The following is a 22,033-nucleotide window of genomic DNA, read 5'->3' as shown; positions in this document are numbered from 1 at the left end:
TAGGTGTGTGATTTCCAAATTAAATATAACGACAGTATAGGATTTTTAAGGAAACTTACTCTCTTCCATCTAATGAATGTCAGGTAGAGATTGCTGTAAGCAATAAGGCCGTACGCTCTTTGTACTGTTTTCTTTTTTTGTTTTTGTTTTGTGATTTTTGATTTTGGTGCAATTAATGTGTATCGTATTGTGTAGTAGCAAGTTGTAGCACTGAAAGCAAGTTTATTTAATGTATCAACGTCTGTCCAATTTGGCCAATGTTTGGCCAATTCGATAGAATGGATGATTGAGTGGCGCTCTCGAAACATACTTAATTTTATTGCCTAGGAGAGTCCAATATTGTACAATAAGATACATTATATTATTATTGTATATTTTTCGTATTTATGATATATCTTGTGTGCTTGTAAGAGTAAATGGTTCATTTCTGAAAGTGACTGAAGTTTTTATCTACAACGACAAAAAAACGAATATCAATATCATCATCATCTTAAAACTCTTAACACTATAATGGTATCCATAAGAGAACTCACATAATTTAGTATACTACAAAAACTTATTTAAACCCCGGTATAAATGTAAAACCGATTCAATAGGCTCTAATAAAGCCATAGGTCAGCATTCATGAATAAAACAAGTTAATTAGCTCTTTTGTGATAGGCCGATACGCCGACTGAAGGGCAAAGACTATTCTAACCTATAATTACTAATTCAAGTCACAAGGTTCCATTGATTTTACTGTAAGAAATAAATTAATGAATTTTAGAAGCCAGCCTTTAAAAATGGTTCGTCAACTAGGTTTTTTTATATTTTAAACAATAATGTCAATCATTTCAGGAAAACAGCAGGCTTGATCTTAGCAGGTATTATTTTATCTCAACTTCAAAGCTTTGTCAGCTTCAATAAAGTTAAGTTAATTTTTCGTAAAATATTCCATGAAGTTTCAGCAAAATATTCCATATTTCATAACTATAATCCTTGTATTCGGCTTCACCGCAAATTGTTATGAAAATCCCGAGGCACCCGTAAATTCATCTCGGTTATAAATTATTATTTCTAACCCTAATATGTTTTAGACGTAAAACAATTAAACAAAAGTAAACTAATTATGAAAGTGGCGGTTACGACGTGGAACCAAGTTAGGTATTGTATTAAATGTGGCTCTAGTATGATCTGCATGATAAGATTAGAATAATAAATGACTAAAGTGAGTTTACTAAATGAAGTGAAGTTGCTTCCAGAGCTGGGGGCCGCGGGTTCGAATCCCGCTCAGGACAATATTCGTATGAGCATACATGATAAGACTATGTATAATAATATGTTTATGTAGATGATCAGCTGTTCAATACACATATTACAGGATCAACCTAGTTTGGGGTCGGGTTACGAGGGGTGAAATGTAACCCCATATTATATACATATTGTTACAGATCTGTTGTAATAACCATGCTGATGTTGATATTACAAATGTTATCTAGCCGATGGCATAGTAGGAACTCATTCACTGACCCAAATACACCAGAACAGGACCCAAAATATCAAAAAAGTGTATGCAGCAATACAGCAGTGTATCTAGACACTACTACTAAATTTCACATAATATTATTATAAGAGAAAAGTGGCGTAAACTGAGGCCGGCTGATGTAGACTGAGCGAGATGCAATGAAGCGAGTAAGCGAGTCATCCTTTACGCTCCTTTAACTGTCAAAACAGCTTTGTGGATCGTCCCAAGCGCTCCCGCGGTGAAACAACAAGATGGGTCGCTTTACACCGAAATTAGGGTGCCAATTGGTGGCTGACTACATGAAGTTGCGACAGACGTAATGTGCGGCAGATAGTACCTATGTATTTTCTATGGAATTAATTTGGCGGTTAGCGACACTATGACGCTTAAAGACACGTCGATATAAATATAAAGGAACAAACCCAAACCTCACCAAATATCACCAGGGGGAGGGGGGAAAAGAGACGGCCCCTGAGGTCATGATAAGAGCCCATGTCAGTAATCTTTTAATGTTATATAACGCATATAAAGGAGAACGGTCATTATTATGAGGCATGGGAGAACGAAGATATAGGTGCTGAAAGATCAAGTCTTTGTACAGATTTGATGATTCCGTCATACTAAGTTTTTTTTTAAGTGGTTAAGATTTTATTAATTATTTTTCCCTCATTTGAAGACCTTTATCATTGAATAAAAATAGGTTGGCTGCAATGCGGGTCAAATTTGGCCATTCTCATTTAATTACGGTAAGTCGTCTAATACGTTACCCTATGGACACGTTGTGAGATATGACACGTCGTCGACTATTCCTAACTCATGTCGTTCTCCCGCCAACTGAACACTTTACAGTGAATTACTTACCGGCTTTGATCCGGCTAAGTTTATTATGTGAATTGAAATGTAGATTAGTTGAATAGTACCGTGAAAAGTTTTTGAAACTATTACCTCTAGTAACCCAGTGATGATAACTTGGGGATTTAGGGAGCTTAATTGTTTAAAAGGAATTATTTACGGGAAAAGTTCGATCAAGCGATTCGGTATTACTAATAAAGCAATATAACACATTATATGTTTATTAATACTTGAATTGCCAGTGAAATTTTCTAAGGATAACAATAAAATTTTGATTACCGTTATTTGATATGCTACGCAATGGCTACGAGATCTCGTAGCATTTACTACGGCGTAGTGCCGTAGCACCCTCCTAAATCATGAGACAAAACATTAATATCTTGCTCTCTCTTGTGGTATTTTAAATCTTGTCAACAAGGCGGTTAGAGTAAATAGTTGGGAACACAAGTTATTTATTACAAAGGAAAACAAGAGGGCAAATGTTTTGAACTTCCCAAAGAGGCAGTTTCAATATTATTGGTTTCGGGTCAAAAGGAAAGATTTTGTTATTAAGGTACTTATTCATGTTATAAATATATTTATTCTTTTTAGACCTACTTTTAACATTGTTTTACGGTAGTTTTGTTACCTGTGTTACTTTTTTGTCAATTATTATTTGAATCCAGGTTAATGTATCCAACAGAGATCAATGCGCATATTGTAGATACACATTATCTGGGTTAGTTTACTCAGTCCGTTTAATATAACCAGCTCGATAATACATACATAATACCTAATGTTTCCGCATTAATAAATGATTAAGCTGGCACAACTAAATCAATACCTGCTGGTGTAAAACATGACTGTTGAACAATCAAATTGAAATCAAATCATTTGTACATGCCTAATTCACTGCTATTCAAATTAATGCTAATCTATGACATAATTATATTTAATATTGGTATAACAATAAGCAACGGATGAAATGATTATTTGAAATACTTATATAGGGTGTTGCAAAAAGGTATACTAAGCCGAAACATATGGTTTTTTTTTCGCGAATTTTGAAATTCTCATTTCAGTTTCGGGCTTAGATACGATGCTGCACATGTAGGTTTCGGCTTAGTATACCCCTTTTGAAACACCCTGTATAATTAAATGAATTGATACCGACTAAATTAAGTTACTGCGTACGTCTATCCGTTGTATTTGGGATTCCTAAAGAACTTATTTTTTTTTATTTAAGAGTATTTAAATAATTTAGTAGTAACATGTTCTTAAGTGCTTATAAATAACAACATTTTGATATTTGCAGATAAACTTTGATTGATGTACTTAATTCATTACCCAGAGTTACCTAGGTAGTGAAACTTGAAATTTTATTTAATTTTTATTATTATTTAAGTTTGTTTTACCTGGTTTACATTTGGTTGCTAAATTATGGTGGTTGTATACGGAAGGAATATAGTTATATTATAATATCGTATTTTGTTACCTCAATAAAGGTAAATAAGATATTGTTCTCAGGCCACGCCTTAACCTAATAAAGGCTGTATCTGAGAACTTGAAGTTCGGGTTTCAGAGGTCAGCCAGCTGTTGCTTCCCACTAGCTCAGACCTTTGTGTCACAGGTATGTAAGTTAACCCAGGTCAAGTCAATATCAACAAGCTTTTCAAAATCTAGGTCAAGATTACGACAAAGCTAGCATAAAAAATATCACTAATTTATACACACGACAAATAGATATCAAAAAGATATAGGTGTACACAAGGAAATACTTAACATGATTCTTCTAAATAAGAATAATATCGTGTGATGACAAAAACAACTGGTATCGCTTTCAAATCGCTAAGTTATCAAGTATAAGGAACCAGAGGCGCGAGCATAGGATTCGATACTATTTTCGAATCTACACGAAGGGTCGCTTTTACCAAGCGCGAAACGTATTTAAATCAAATTTTAAATACATTTTGTACCAACTGACAGACGTATGACAGGCTACTAAATACGTTTATCGTTTGGTGAAATTGCACCTAACATGGAAAAAACAAATGCCACTTTTGGAACTAACAAATTTGCCTTACATTTAGACAGTGACATTTGACGATACGCAACGTAAACGGAGGTTTCGAATCCTGTGCTCGGGCAACTGCTACCCAATTGACATCACAAAAGTTCGCTCGGCTTGGTATCTTTACGATTTTTTTCATTACATTTATTATTTTCTACACTTGATATTTTAAAAATACGTTGGGAAATCGAGTTCTGACACCAATCGCAATATTTTATTTAGATCGTAACGATATCAAAACGAGCGAACTTTTGTGCTGTGAATAGGGTAGCTGGGCTTTAGTTACTTACTTACTTACTCCGCTGGCTCAGCGACCCAAAGTGAGTCTTGGCCTCCGATACAAGAGATCGCCACTTCTGACGGTCCAGTGCAGTCTCCCGCCAGTCAACGACTTGTAGCTCGCGCAGGTCCGCCTCCACCGCGTCACTCCAGCGGTACCTGGGCCGGCCCACCGGTCGGCGCCCCGTCGGACGGCCCATGTAGGCTCTTTTTGCGCTACGATCTTCTCCCATTCTCTGGAGATGGCCTAGCCAGCGAAGTCTGTGGGCTTTTGTTTCTCCCACTATGTTAGCCCCCGCCATCAGATCTTCCAGTTCGGCGTTTTTCAGGACTCTCCAGCTTCCATCGGGTCTCTGTCTTGGGCCAAAGATCTTCCTTAGGACCTTCCGTTCCGCCACCAGCAGTTTGCTCTCTTCTTTCTGCGTTAACGTCCAGGCCTCACACCCGTACATCAGTATCGGTCTTATTACCGTTTTGTAAATTCTGAGTTTGGTGTTTCTGCTCAGAAGCCTAGACGTCAACACTTTATGCAAAGCGGCACTGCAGCGCAGGAAGCTTTGGATGCGGGTATCGATTTCCTCGTCGCGAGTGTTCGTATCCGTGACAGTGCAACCTAGGTATTTAAACCGGGAGACCCCTTTGTACGTCACATCTCCAACATGCAGGTCTTGTCTGCGAACGGACTTGTCCTTGTAGCGCTTCATGTGGAGATATTCGGATTTTCCGCGGTTTATTCTTAAACCAATTTTTCCGGCTTCTGTATCAAGGAGTTTCGCAGCTTTCCGAACCTCTTCAGCTGTTTTGCCCAGCACCGCTAGGTCATCGGCATAGCCAATCACCTTGTGCTTTCCATTGAGTTGTAGCCCGAAGTCAAGTTCTAAAACTCCTCTGAGAACATGCTCCAGGGCTAGGTTGAAAAGCATAGGCGATAGGGCATCCCCCTGCTTTAGACCGGTGACCACCGCGAACTCATCCGTCAGTTCTCCTCCAACACGAACCTTCATCCTACTCTCCTTTGTGGCAACCTCAACCATGCTCACTATTTTTGCCGGTATTTTAAAGTTGCGTAGGATAGTGAACAGCGCTTCTCGATCAATGCTGTCGTACGCCTTAGTAAAGTCCACGAAAAGTGAATGGATGCTCTGCGCGTATTCCCATTTCTTCTCCATAAGCTGCTTCAGGAGGAAGATCTGATCGACTGTACTACGGTTGCGTCTAAAGCCACACTGATAATCACCAAGGATTTTTTCCGTGTATGGCTCCAATCGCTTGAGCAACACGTAGGACAGGACCTTATACGCTGTCGGGAGCAACGCAATGCCACGATAGTTGGTACACTTCTTTTTGGACCCTTTTTTGTGTACGGGGCAGATCACTCCTAGGTTCCATTCCTTTGGCTGCTTTTCCTCTTCCCAGATCTTGCACAGTAACTGGAATAGTTCCGACTGTACTCGACCCCCGCCGTATTTCCACAATTCGGAGGGTAAATCGTCAATGCCCGGTGCTTTGTGGTTTTTGAGTCTCATTATGGCTTCACGGACTTCTTCAAAGGTCGGGGGTTCCACGATTTCGCTATTGTGTTCCATAGAGCGGGGTACTTGTTCCTCGAGTGGTTGGCAGTTGAGCAGTTGCTGGAAATAGTCGCGCCAGCAGGTCATGATAGTATCTCTGTCCGATATCAGGTTTCCATCATCGTCTTCAAGGAACTGAGCCGTGGGTTGGTAGCCTTTCTTGCAGGAGCTTACTTCCTTATAGAATTTCCGTGACTCGTTAGCTCTGAGGAGTGTCTCCATCCCTCTTACGATGTTGTCCAGATGCTGTCTTTTGGCTCTCTTAATGATCGTTCTAGCTTCCGTTTGGACTTTCTTATATTTGGCAACCCATTCCTCGTTATTCTCAGGCAACCCATTCCTCGTTATTCTCAGGGGGCTTTAGTAATGTGTACATAATTATGTATACTTAATGTAAATGTTGCCAGCGACATAGCAGCCACATTGCCTTCATTCCAACTTCACTCGGACAAAAGCATTACCCGCATATTTGGCATACCCGGGTATTTAGATGTGTTATTTTTTTGTTACCTTTGACCTTACAAACGACGGGTAAGTATTACAATACCGTAGCTTATAATATGAGCGAAAATACCATTCACAAAACTGAATTTCAAAACAATAATATACTCTTTTGGCGAAATCATTAAAAGTCCTAAGGACTAAGATAAAAGGTCGAAAATCCATTTTTTATTAAGTACGACTAGGCTGAAAGGATGAGGTTAATTCGACTCAAAGATAAATGGAATATGTTACTATTACATTCTTGAATCCACAATATAAATATGGTTTAAATTCTCTAGATCGCACAACATATTCTATCGTGTCATAAAAACAATGATTAAACAGATACCTAATTAAATTATAACAAATTGCGAGGCCACACATTTTGTTCTAACTTTTGCTACGGCCCACCCATCAAATATCACCACTCCTACTTTCTCTATAATATTGTGTATTTTGGTGTTATGGGCATACGAACTGGGTGTGAGTCTGCTATTTTAATATCATCACACTTCTCTATCACTGGATTGCCGCATTTGGAGTTATACTCGTATACCAAACTGACCAAGAGTTGTTTGATAGACATATATGTATAATATTTTATCGTCAGTCAGGTAAACCTCTACACGTAAGTAAGTACCTATTTTAAATTGTACTTTCGTTCCGAACGTTATAATTTCTGACGAACGATTTAATCATTATTGGCAAAAGGTTCAAATAAGTGTATGAAATTTCTTGGCCTTCCTTTTATCAGGATAAAATGATACGCCATATTAGGTACTAAAAGTTACCTTCTACAAGTTTCTGTGCGAAATGATTTGAAAGCCTTAAATTAATCTTTTAACGTAAGTAGTTCAATGAAACCTACTTTTTTGTCCAATAAAACGTAGCATATTAAATTCTTCAGAGTATTTTTCACTGCCATAAATTATCGGTAAAGTGCCAGAATAGTTGGTTTCATTAGCGAAGCCAGGCCATGAGGGTTACTCTATACTTTAAAAAAAACGTACGAACAGGAGCTATCTTGCAATTGGCACGTTTAACAATGAGATAGAGTCGTGGGTCGCGCTAAAGCGCTCCGAAACTTGGTTTTTCGTCATGTAGAGTAACCCCCCCCCCCCCCCCCAGTGCCGTCGCCACACGTCGCCGTGACAGCCTCCGCCGGTGTCAGGCGGCGACTGTAATTGAAAATATCCCAACGGGTTTGCCTTGTGAAAGACGGATATTTTATTATACGTTGAGTTTGTAAACTAATTTTTGTAATTAATTTAAGGTTTCACATAGATATAATGTTCGAAGTACGAAGGTTAGGAATTTCGTGACATAAATGTTTTAAAGATTTGATATTCAAAAGTACAGTCTACTTTTGAATATCAAAACATTTCTTTAGAGGTACACAGAGTGTAAAACCAACAAATTCTTATAATAGGTAAATAATATATATTACATATTATATAATAAATGTTAATGACTCACCTTCATAAACGACGCCTCGCACCAGCTCTTCGGTCTCAAACACCGAGTGCGAGAGAGACAGGTTGATATTGCTCTCCTTCACCCCCAGCGTGACCACCCCCTCCCCCGCGCGCGCGTACGCACACGCGTCCCCCCCCGGCCCCCCACTCACTTCACTGACTGTACTCAACTCCGTCACTACACTAGAACTTGTTGTCTCTTCATAGTCTACACTTCTATCCGTATTCACCGATATCAGGACATCCTTATCACTCAGGTCGTAGGGATCGATTTCGGGTGGCCCCGGAGATCTGCCAGGCGCAGGGTCCCCGCTAGGCAAGCTCAAAGACTTGCTATAAGGCAACGCAGCCAAAATGATGATGCTGGTTATGAAACGCACTGAGAATCTCTGGGTTTTCATTTTGGTCGGTTTATCTTTGGTGGTTGGTAAGGAGCGCTCGAGGGGTTGATGCATTGTGGAGTCTAGTCTGCCATCGGTAGTGTGATTGTTGGGATCAGTGTTTGGTTCGGCATCTGAAACGAACAAACAGTAATAAATAAATGCTTCTTTATTACAATGTAGATAGATAGATAGATGGAATATTCTTTATTTGTACACACACACATAATGTAGTTTTAGTAGAGGTTTTTTCTTTTTGGCCATTATGAAGCTAATAAAAAGTTCTTAGCGTTTGGTCAGGGGTTTGACACAGAAGTGAAGGAGTTGGTCAGATCACGGTTCGGCTTACTCTCGTATTCCTTGAACTGATTTCAGTTTAGAAGAGGCTTGTAATGCCGAAATTAGTTTTTTTGGACTAACACAAAGAGTTCAAAATTTAAAAAACACGTGTGTTTATTGCCGATAATGCCGATTTTACCAAATCCTTTCTAAGTTCTATTAATACGAGGAATAAACTAATACAAAAGAAAGGAATAATATTGGAAACCGTCGTTTAAACAATCTCAACACATCAAATAGAAAAGCAGCTTATAAAGTCAATGTTCTGGCCTTGGAAAAGTTGTGGCAGTACCATTAGGAAAACGCCCAGAAAGTGTTGTTAATCACTGACTTGAATCGTTTTTTCTTAAGCCTATTCGCGTATTATTCCCTTATAATAGGAGTTTTGGCAAGTACTTACATCTAAAGTAAATCTCTTAAAAACATGTTTTCGACGAGGGTGGAAACGTTTTCCTCAGTTCTGTAAATAATATTTTTTCCTGATCACGCGAATTAACTCAAACAAATTTAATTAACTTCTCTTATTTATTTATTCATAGGAAAACTTACAGCTAAACATTATACATAAGAAAATGCGATTAATAATACATAGAGAATTAAAAGTTTTCACACATATGTTAGTAAAAATAAGTTCTTATTGAGCAAAAATACAGCTCGCACAAATTATTCTCTAAACAAAACAGATGAGCTAAAACTCTCCGTAAAACTATAGTTTATTAACCCTACTTGACTTGACAAAATAAATCTAAGGGTCACTTGAAGAAACATATTAAATCTAGATTTAGTGTCAAATCTCGATTTAAGAAACGTCAGTCCATATAAAATTTGACACTAAATCGAGATTTTATACTAAATCTAGATTTAATATGTTTCTGCAAGTGACCCTATAAATTAACATTTGCATTTGACAACTCGTTAAAACCGCTGGATGCTCTCAGAAGAAATGAGTTTTGCCTATAATCGGTGCGAGCAAATGGTACATATAGGAGGACAGACTTACGCAAACTTCTACGGGGTATTGACAGATGTATCTTTTGAAGCAGTTCCGGGCAGTTAATTTTGCTCTGTGCTATCTTGACGAGAAAAGTTACATCTGCTGCTTTTCGCCAAATAGCAAGAGGCAGCAGGTGCAATTTATTACAGTTAAACTCGTAATTACGTTTCGGTCATTTAAATTTGAATGCGAGATAACGTATGATTTTATATGAGTATCTATATCTATGTTTGAATCCACATTTTATTTTTGAATAAATTATGATTTTTAAATAAAATATTAACATGAGAGGATTTAATCGATCCATGCCTTTTAATTATTAAGCAATCATATAAATTATAAATAAACCTAGAACCAATTTAAGTACCAATAATCTATCATGTACTACATACTACGTGATATCCAGCGATGAAAACCAATAATCATTTCCATGTGCAAACAACGTTTATAAAATCAAAAATTTATTGCGTAATAAATATAACTTTATACAAATAAATAAATGGGTTGGATCAAGTTGTAAACTACTTTTGATTATATTTTTATGAGAGCGATAAAAAATGGCTTTACTTTTATCGTTGTCCTTTTATTTTATTGGTTCATTTTAGTAAGTCGATGCATCGATAGTCATAGATAGTTAATAGAAACCTTAACCTCTTAACTGCTGCTAAATCATACACTTTCATACCTCGTCTAACTCTCAAACCGTGAGGGTTTTAATACAAATCTAGACAATAGTAAAACTGATGTAGTTCAAAGCTGTTAAACAGATTCAAAATCATCATATAATGTATGAAATACACTTTGAACACTGTTTAAACTATTATAAAGTCAATTTTTATAATAAAGTCAATAAATACACACACGGTTTGAGAGTTTGACAAGGTACAAAAGCAACTAATGAATCTGACTGTACGTGGAAAATCTTATTTCGCGCAGTTCACAACACACGAGAGCATCCCCCACTCATCCTGAACGCCGAGGCTTAAGTGGTGTCCTAGAAACCTATTTTGTGTCGGTATCGCAACATTTATCACCGGCCAGAAGCGATACGGTCAGTGCATGCAGCAAAAAGGATTCACGTTAGAAAGCTTTTTATCGAATCACAGTTTTTTGCTGCTGGCCACATTTTTTGCGCTCAAAAAAAGAAAAAAGCTAACGCATTTAAAAATCGAGAATCGAGATCTAAGTCGGATCTAATGAGGCCCCATCAAGAGTAACACTGCGATAGTTTAACGCTTTTAACTCCGTGCTGTAAGGGTTACAATTGAAAGGAGGACTGCTAAGTGCAAACGAACTAAACCCACACGACTATAATATATGTAGGTATATAGCTGTGATGAAAAAGTATTTTCAGCCAACCCTTTTTATATTAAAAATGGAAAACAGTTAGCAGCTTACATAATACCCGTAATTATACCTAATTCATTAAGTTTCGATTTGAGAGACTGACAAAAAGACATGATAATTATACGTATAAGTTTTTTTTTTCATTCAGGTATTGGACCCTAAAAACGAATTTTATGTAAGTAAGAGTTTTGAAAATTATGTTTAATATACAAAGTAGGCAAATTAATGAAATACTAAATATAATAACTTAAGCCTAATAATAAATAATACACTACTTTTCAACCTAAACTAGGAATAAGTAAGTAAAGTAAGAGTATCTACATTTAAATGTGTCAGCTTGCTGTTACTGTTGCATCGTTATCTCTGATACTTTCAGCTTTTGAGTCGCGTCACGTTTTGTTTTCACTTAGGTTGCGTAATTTTAATCATTTATATTTCATAATACGTCAACAACTAACGTGAAACAAGAATTAGAGACAAAATACATATTATTATCATATTAATTATACAGAACAAATTAGCAACAATTAAAGTTTAATGTATGGACATGCGAGTAAATAGAATTACAAGTACCAAAGGGATGTCCCTGCGCTCTGGCGCTCTAATGGCTGGTTTCTCACCAATTATACTAATGTCGATGCTATCCAGACAACTAAATATGAACTTCTAATATACAGGATGTTGCATATATGTAAGCGAACGGTGGTGACGAAAAATTGTGTGATGTAAACAATAATGTTTATGTCTGTTGACTTGGCTCGCAGTTCTTAATAATTTGTAGTAGGAATTGGTTAGTAGGAAGGAGGGGGTGAGTCGTGGAAAATACAAGATTTTATAGTATAAAAAGGAAAAAATATACAATACAATACAATACTCTTTATTTGCACCAAAATAGAACATACAAAAAAAAACTTAAAAATAAAAACAGTACAAAAAGGCGGCCTTATTGCTTATAGCAATCTCTACCAGACAACCTTTGGATGGAAGAGAGTTATAAAAGAAAATAGAAATAGAATTAGAGGTAGCTGAGGTGCAAGTGTATAATACACTACTTAAACACTACATACACTAAATAAATAAATACAGCAAGAAAATAAATAAATAAATACATAATATATATTATTATACCTATACTTACATACAATAATACATAATGATATACAGCAATAATAATATATATTCAACTAAGGCAGTGAATTTAGGTAGTGCCTCTTAACCCTTTCTTTGAAGGAAGCTGCAGAAGGTGCACGTCTTATGTCCTCAGGAAGAGCATTCCAGAGCAGTATATGTTTTTTTTTTAAATTAAGTTAGATAACAAAAGTGGTTTATGGTGAGCCCGTGATGAGTCTTTTACTTTTAGTTCCTTACTGCTTATATCAGTTATTATTTTGTGCTATATCTAGACGAAAAATATACTATAACCATTCTTTATCACCCTGTATATGTATAATTTAGGTAGTATAATTTAGGTGTGTTTGTTAATTTCGTCACTGTAAATTTCAATGTAATTGATTATTAGATTGAAACAATGTATTTTAATAGATGTGGAAACATTTTAGGTTATTTATATAACTGAAGAAATGTACTAGGGTCCATTTGTATAATGGGACCCTAACAGTTTCAATAAAACGGATACATTTTGACCTTTTTGCATGAATACTTAGTCCTCTTATCTTTTTTTTTGCTTAAGCTACAACTTTTGTCACAAAATTGGGGTAACTTCTTTTTCCTAAGTGACGATGTATCTAAGTATCCATTTAGTAAAGAAAATCAGATGATAGAATAACGTAATAGTACCATAAAAGAGCTGGGGTACTACTCTTTTATAAATTCTACGTTTTGATGCTCTGCCACACAACTGTAACTTCTAATATAACGTGATAGAGTCCTGGTTGGCATAGTCTAGGCCCTACACTTCGCATCCGTGAAGCCACGGTAGGCCCAGAGCTTTATCTCTTGGCACAAAACCTACAAAAAAACATGTCGTGTAAACTTATTCTTTGCAATAACTTACCTAATTTATAGCCAACTGAAATAAATGAATAGTAAAAATCTGCAGTTTTGAATGTGTCTTAAATATGACTGCATCCATTTACAAATAATATTGCGGGAATATTAACAGTAAGTACCAGTAAATTTTGAACTTCTACTAACAATGCGCTTAAACTACCCGATTCCGTATTAATATAACAATTCAGTCTCACCTGACTATTCACTATCGAACAGAAACCGATTCAAATTATTGCGTCAATTTCAAAGCTACAATTACTCATATTGCATAATAAACTCAGTAATTTTCGGTTGCGGTTTTCAGTGGCGATTAGGGGGCGGTTACATCGCATGCGACAGGCAGAAGGGCAGAGGTGACGCTTGCACGTGGCACCGGGTTCAAGCGCAGACCACACCCTGTATAGACAGCGCTTTGGAACAGATATAATTTATTTAGCATAGAGACTGTAAGGTTGGGTAAATATGTTGTGCTTTATTTAGCATATCAACGGTCAAAGGAGAGATTAATTTTCCAAAAAAAATAATTACGGACGTGGAAAGATTCGTTGATTTCAGCAATGTGTATCACTCATTATCGAAATTTATATTGTCTAATGTCTATATGAGTGGCCCCCCGGCACACTGCATTTGGTATATTCGATAGTTATGATCTTTAAAAATTAGACTTTGAACTATCTGATTAAAACAAGACTACCTGTCTCTCACCCCGCCCGGCAGCGAGTTATTTAAATATTTAGTGCAAGTTAACTTTAGTAAGTGATGTTTGTTGATGCACTGTCTTTCATGTTATAAGTCTGTGGGTTCAAGCCATAGGTTACGTGATCAGCATACCGAGTGTGAGCTTTTTCGCTAGCCAATCGTAAAGTACATTCTTTATGTGCACCGGTGTTTGCCACCTAGCGGAGAAATGGTTCACCACACTTGCATGTAAAATGAATATTTACAGCAATTGAGTAGAGAGAAACAAGTTGTTTGTTGTGGTAGGTCTTAAGATGCGCAGGATATTAAGAACTCATACTAGAGGTATATAGTTTTAACTGACTAAGCCAATAAAATAGTATATTCAAGTAGATAGTTTTAATAAAATGATTTCAATTGTTTTAATTTGACAGAAAACAACCGGTAATGACTTTAGGCAGCTGCAAAGTTTAATCTATTCTAAAAATATATATACATGGTGATATATGACCAGTTGTGTGAAGGTTGCGATCGACCGTCGCGTCACACCCCCGGGTCATCCTGTGAGTAGGTACCTTTGTGCCGCCCGCACGCACTTCACACTGAGAAAGAGGTAGCTTTTTACTGTAGCTATGTACCTACGTATTCTGACTCAGGCGTGTTGTATACAGAGTGTTGCAAAAATGGTATAGTAAGACGAAAGGGACGAAACTCATTTGAAACAACTTATGTATTGCGAATTTAGAAAATTTGTAAAATAAAACAGTATAAAGGCATCTGACCAACAAAGTATTAATGGAGAAAAGAAACGAACTTTCCTAAAGGTCTGGGATGTTTCATGTGAAACAAGGTATTACCTACACGGCTCATTTTTGTTCAATACACACCTACATATAGTCACTCAGCATAACGTTCACAAGAGCAAAGATCTATTGCGTGTCGTAAAATAGACTAGTCTATGGTATAGTGAGGTCGTTAAATGGAGAGCTCTCATTGGTTGCGGTTTGACTGATGGCCGGACAGTCACGACAAGACGATAGGTAGTATATTATAGTAATTGCCCACTGGTGGACAAAGGATTTCAATTAAGAATAGAGATAAGAGTATAAAAAATCCTTATTATTCGTAACACTTAAATCGACCTTACGTATCCGTGTTACTCAGAGTAATATGTTAATAGTAACTAGTAGTAGAATATGTGAAAAATTTGTTACATGAAATATTAGTGAAACAGAAATATATTAAAACACACTCTATCACACACTGGGGAAATAGTGCTAACACGAACGTAGATCGATCGAGGTGCTTTATAGTAATACCAGCTATCATTTAGCCATTTATCTCTCAAAAGAACAGCGAAACAACCAACTTCGCCACACCAACACACACTCAGTTGACAGACAGCTAAATAATATTTTTCTATTTCGATTTTAATTGCATTAAAATATATAAACCAACAAACAAACCGAGTTTGAGATTTTAACTGTATATCTGCTTCAAATTAGGTCAGTATAATATTGTGTGATCTAACTCATGTGTAAGGTAATAGGTAAGTACTAAATAACTATCCGTCCTCGTCGCTTAAAATATGTAATGAAATTCTAACCCTAATTCTAATTGAAAACATGACTTTATCTTTAAAACAGTAATATCTAAAGCAAGCATAGAATGTTAGCTAACCGGTCGATATGCCCAAGGTTACTTCAAACCCAACACTACCGAAATCAACGCACGCTAAACTAAACTACCTACAATGAATAAAACACTTTAAATTTAACTCAATTAGGTCGACTTTAAAACGTGGAAGTGTACGATCGGATTCGATTAGATACTCAAACTCATGTCAGGGCAAGCTCGTACTCAGTTTTATGACGACACTTAAATGTAATGTGCAGTGCTTTTATGGACCAATCACTAATCTAACGTATGTTTTCGCAAAATAAGGAGAGCGAAGCAACCAGTTTGTTTTTATGTAACTACATAAGATTTCATAAAATGTAAATAGACTAATTAAACTGTAGCACAATTTACCTGATATTAATGGTTTTATCTGGAGAGCTATGATAGATAAAACCATGCAAATAATTATGCTATTCTCAAGGACGGTAAGGTACCCGTATTGTATTGAATTTATAAATTATGTAAATTCATCATAACTAGATACCTAATGATTATTTATAATGATTCAGAATAAGTAGTAGTCTAGATTATTATGTAATTTTAGCAATAACATATCATACAATTACTTTCATAAAAACATTTCCATTTAAATGTCATGCCCTCCGGCACTCCGCTCAGTTAAAAGGTACAACAATGACCTTTAGAATATAAAACAGATGAAACTTTTAGCAGTGTTTCAGGCGAATTAGCGGAAAATAGACCTTAGTGATATTGAGGCATTGAAACAAAGTGACTTTTGTCAGACAATAATAAACATAAGCCTTTCAGAGGATGGATGTATTTGAATTTTTAGGTATTGAAGTGCATATTGTATGTATACTACGTTACATTTTCAAGTAGATACTATCTAACTGTAATAATTATCTGTCTACTACCTCGTAGACTTATAAAAGTAAGTTAATTACTTTTTGTTACTCATAGAAGTAGGTTACTTTTTTATCAAACTAACATTTTTTTAAAATTATTCTTTGCATAATCGCTAGCAACAACTAATTTAATACCGAAGGGGTACATTGATACCAAAATAAAATTTAGGCATTACACAACTTTAAACTCCAAGAAAGCCGAGCTGCACCTATCGTTGTCTCAAACTTGGCAACAACGAAGTTTACATATGCAATTAACCGCCAAATACATTATTCAGGGCGTAATCCAGAGTTTTTGAGACAAGCCAAGTTTCTGACTACACGCCAAGTTGCTCAGAACAGCGGTCTCTTGGGGGTCATATAGACGAAGAGGACGATTAGTAAAAAAACAAACATTAATAAGGTAAATAAACTAAAACAAAAATATAATTTTAAAACTGTAGTTTACGCTTTGGTTGATAGTGTTGCAGTATTTATGGCGGAACCTCGCCGAGTGACGTATTAACAGTAGGTTTCTCTATTTATTTCCTCGAATTCTTTACAAACAATCCTATACACACTGTGGAGAAGAATCAGAAGTTATACTCAAAGACGTATGTTACATACAGTTATAAGTTTACACTTGCGGGCAATGAAATAGTTCCACTCACAAAATGCCGACACCAAACGACCTCAAGTCTTACACACATTTCATTTAAAATTTCAACAAAATATTACCGTTTTTAGTTGGTAATATCCTGATGCTCTAAAATGTTACAGAAACCGTCATTAAGCTAGCCTTTTCTGTTTAGGAGTAAATTGGTGCTTTTCTAAGTGGAACCTTTTCATTGCCCGTGAGTGTATTACTGAAAAGTTTAAACCGTTACAAATTAATGATAGTTTCAATTATGTATTTCCAGGGGTATGTTTGCGGTACGGAGGACCGTTTTACGTAAAGCCGGAGCCAGTAAGATAATATTTTCGCTAGCGGAAGTAGTGGGCAAATGTTTAGACAAGTCCCTCTTTCGGTTTTACTCGTGTTTCCTTTGAGAGTCCTACTTGCTGGTAAAAACCAGGTAAGGTAACATTAGCTTTTGTGCTTCTAGTCAATTTAGTGTTTCATACTAACTACTACTAGATCTTTAGTATTATCCATAAGTTAAATATGTTTAGTATTTTACCATTACGCGATGGATGTTAAGGAGAGGGGTCTTCTGGTACAGGTCAGCCAACTCCTATTTTTGAAATTTGTGGTACTGAAATAAATATTTTTGTTTTTTTTGTATTTTGTAATTACACTAAAGTTATTTCATGTGTACAAATTATACTTACCTATCTATTTCGACGACCTGATTAATTATTTACTTATAGTAAAACCTTTTTAAAGTTGGTGTTTTTAGTAAAACATTGCTCCGCTGTAAAAATTAAACCTAGTTTAATAAACCGATATTTTATTATTTAATCGGATACAAATATCGGAAGCAGACAATAGGTAAATTTAATATAAATAAAGTTAGTATAATTCACAAAGTTAATGACAAAAAACGCACCTAAACAATTTGGGGCAAAAATGGCTCAGAAACAAAACAAGCAATACATCACTCTTGTGACAACGGAACAGAAGTTGTTATATTTCAGAGTGTCTTTATGGGACAAGGCCGCTGAACAACCTCGAATAAACTACCTCATAAAAATATATAATTTTGTATAGATACGATAGAGGTACCAAAGGTTTTACATCATCCATCATTAATGCACATTAGTGGCTTTCATTCTTGAAAAGGATATATTCACTATGTTACTTAACTATATTTAAAAGACTGATGTGTGTAGCTATAGTTTGCAGGCAATACTAAAATAACACAGGCTGTGGTGTCGGTCCAGCCTACTATATAGTGAAATGTTCATTAGTATGTATAATACTATATGTTTACACTCGTGAGCAATGTAAAAGTTCCACCTGCCATTGTCGTTCCATATGTCACTGGAACTTTTTCATTACTCCTGCTGACACCTTGATAGTCATTGCCCGTGAGTGTATTATAATATATACAGGGTGTTGCAAAAAGGGTATACTAAGCCGAAACCTACATGTGCAGCATGTTATATCTAAGCCCGAAACTGAAATCAGAATTTGAAAATTCGCGAAAAAAAAATTTCATTTTCCATAGAAACTTTGTTGGTCACGTGACTATGGAACTACTATAATAAAATAAAATTATTTTTTTTCGCGAATTTCCAAATTCTGATTTCAGTTTCGGGCTTAGATATAACATGCTGCACATGTAGGTTTCGGCTTAGTATACCAATTTTGCAACACCCTGTATAATAGATAACCCACTAGAGAAACTCCAATCATAGCACGATCCATGAAAATGCAATCGTTAGCTCTGTTCCTTTCATCATTATCAACCCGTAGCACCCACACACACGCATCTTTTGCTACAAACATCACATAAAAGTGTAAACTTTAACTGTAAGAACAATAATATGATAGACACGTGAATGCTGGCATCAAAGCGAGAGAACAATATCGTATTTCTTAGAAACGAGGCCCTAATTTTAATTACCGAAGGCATTAGCAACGTTAAGCACTTCATATTTTTCAAGGCCTTCATTAATTAAAAACGCTTTTGACAATAATTGGCATTACAATGGCCACTCAGCGTTGAGTGTTTGTGTTATTTCGAGAGTTGTCATTCCCAATGTTTGTTTATATACAACTAGCAGTTTCCGCAAGCTTCGCTTCGCCTTAAAAAGTTTTCCCGTGGGAATCCCGGGATAAAAAGTAGCCTATGTTCTTTCTCAGTGTCTAGACCATATGTATACCAAATTTCATTCAAATCCGTTCAGTAGTTTTTGCGTGAAAGAGTAACAGACAGACAGACACAGTTAATTTCGCATTTATAATATTAATATAAAGTAAGGATTACTTTAGTATTTTGTAAGTACACTGGGGAATCGGTGATATGTAAATGAAATCGAACGAACGCACGGACGGACGTGATCTGTCATGCAATCGGTACGCTTAATACAATTAGATAGAGTCGTGGTTAGCACAGAAGCACAGCAGGACTCCGATATTTAGCGAAAACTAAATTTGCATTAAATGTCCCGATTGAGTGACAACTGTCATTTGTTTAAAATTTCCTTGTAGAAAAACTGTACATATAGCATTCACTCTTCCAAGTAGAAAAGTTTGCGTGTTGGTAAATTTGCAGCATAGTCGTATGTTAAATAGCTTCCATTTTCTGTATTTTCTATACTCGCCAGCCACAAAATGCATTTTATTCCAAGTTTCGAAAGTAATTTCTCGACACTGGGTCTTAGTTAAAGTTAAATAGCCGCGCCAGGTTGTGCTGGAGCCTGGAGCAGCCAATCAGGACACGCGGTGTCTTCGCGCACCGAAATCAATTTCAATTTATTTGGTTCCTACCGGGCCCCATTTCACTTCATCTTTTATTTATAAACGCCTGATTGGATATTAGCTGTATGAACCTAAGAAAAGCTGGGCGGGATTGGGCAATTGTGAAATGAGTGGAAATAATTGACGAACGGTATATACATATTCTAGTGAGTAACTAGGTATGCTATACGTATTATAAATAATAGATGTGTCGCATTCACACACGTATCTGATCGTTGATAGTTTATACAGTCGAGTTTTCAACATTAATGAACTTGTTTTGAATAAAAAATATCATTAAAGTGTTATATAAACTGGAACATAACAAGGAAAAGTGAACTATCAACTTCTACTAAAGGGAAATAAAAATCGTTTTTTGATAAGTATCAAAAAATGAGTAAAAAGTATATTTTATCAGATATTGATCCTTTTATAAAGATGTTACGAAAAGCGGATGAATTCTTAGCGTTCAGAATTTCACCGGCAACGACGAAACTTTTTGAGCTGAAGTTTTATCACTTTACTATTGTTTCAATGCCAACTTGGCACAAACTTTGTACAAAATTACTTACCTCTTTAACAGGAGTAAGGAATATTTAATTGAATTCTAAAGATAACTCGTAAAACCTAAATCGATTATTTTATTTGTTTTTTTTTGTTACAGAATCAATTTTGTCAATGGAAATCTAGATATTTTTTATTCCAAAATTTCACGAGAAGCAAGTATTTTGTAAGTACGTATTTGGGTTAAAAATTATCGTAACTATAAGGTTTATCACTCATCGCTATTGATAAAGTATTAAATGTGTATGGCCCTTTACAAACTTGCGCGTTCGTACTGAAGAATCTAGTAATAATTGTATAATGTAATTATGTATTCAAATAAGTCACGATAAAAGATATTTTGACACAGTACCACTTGCAAGCGGTAGGTACTTAAATTACCTACATTTTTTTGAATGATTATTCTAAAACACCGACGCGGATTGACTAATACCTCAATTGCTAAGCGCTAGAGGCTGTCAAAATCCCTATAAATCTTGATCTAAAAAGCCATAAACGGTAATTACAGTTACATTATTATGTAGCGGTTCTGGTTAAAATATTTACACGGTTTACTTCAAGAAACTCAGCGAAGACGTCCGTCGCGCCAGTCGAGTCGGCTGATAAAACGTAACTTATTTAGAAAACGCTCATTTGCTCAGTAGCCCTTGAGGGCCACATCGAGTGAAACTTCAGCCTGAAAGCCTCTCGAGAACCCTTCACTAGAGCAGAGTCGAGAGTAGGAACATCTCACCGCCACCAAAGTAAGGGGTAGGTAAAGATAACTATTGTAACTTGTAGGAGTATAAAGAGACATTATCAAAAAAGGAATTAAATTGATGCAAACTCGAATTGAATAAAAGCATTAGCTATCTTAAGAAATAAATCAATACTAATTATTGTAAAATATTTATTTACATACTTTATTAAGATTTAAAAAAAAAGACACAGATAATACACAATGCAAAACAACATGTAAACGTAACTAAGTAAAGCTACCCATAAACAGGGGGACCATAACATTTATGCTGCTTCTCTAGTCTCTTTGCGTTTATAAAAGCGCGTTTTAAACGACTGGCCGCCGATAGTGCCAATATCCGGCGCCACCTACAGATTATAAAGGAGGAGGACTAAGAGAGCCATTGGGCAGCTTTTGTTGTACGCCTTTTAAATGTTCACGAATAATAATGTTACTTCCCCATAGAAACTTTGTTCGTCAGAATATGAATAAGAGAAGATATCAGAGCGGTGGTAGCTCAGTCGGGTAAGCGCCTCGTTTATGTGAATCGTTCGAATCCCGGCGCTGACATGTACCAATGAGTTCTTTGAATTTAAGTACAATGTATACCATCGCTCTTACGGTGAAGGGAAACATCGTGAGGAAACCTGCATATCTAGATTTAGAACATCTAGGTATGTGAACCCACCAACCCGCAGCGGACCAGCGTGGTGGGAAATGGTCCAAGCTTAGGAAGGCAGTTTAGACCTTGGGGATATGCACAAAGGTTCCACTCGAGAGAGTCAGGTGCAGGTACTTACACCCCTACAGCGAATAGAATAGAATAGACTATGAAGAAGTATTAGCCATGGGTATTTT

General features: G+C 36.1%; 1 protein-coding gene across 1 annotated transcript in view; it reads right to left on the bottom strand.

Moving 5' to 3' along the window:
- Positions 1-22,033, bottom strand: part of LOC105385314 — a 206,477-nt gene that overhangs the window by 162,078 nt on the left and 22,366 nt on the right. Inside the window, exon 2 of the mRNA XM_048631541.1 lies at positions 8,216-8,728. Within this exon, the coding sequence (XP_048487498.1) occupies positions 8,216-8,669 (454 nt within the window). The 5' untranslated portion in view covers positions 8,670-8,728. The remainder of the gene's footprint in view (positions 1-8,215; positions 8,729-22,033) is intronic.

This window comes from Plutella xylostella, chromosome 29 (assembly GCF_932276165.1).
Source record: "Plutella xylostella chromosome 29, ilPluXylo3.1, whole genome shotgun sequence".
Taxonomy (NCBI): Eukaryota; Metazoa; Arthropoda; class Insecta; order Lepidoptera; family Plutellidae; genus Plutella; species Plutella xylostella.
The sequence above is the reverse complement of the archived record's forward strand: the minus strand, read 5'-3'. Positions and strand labels throughout refer to the sequence as shown.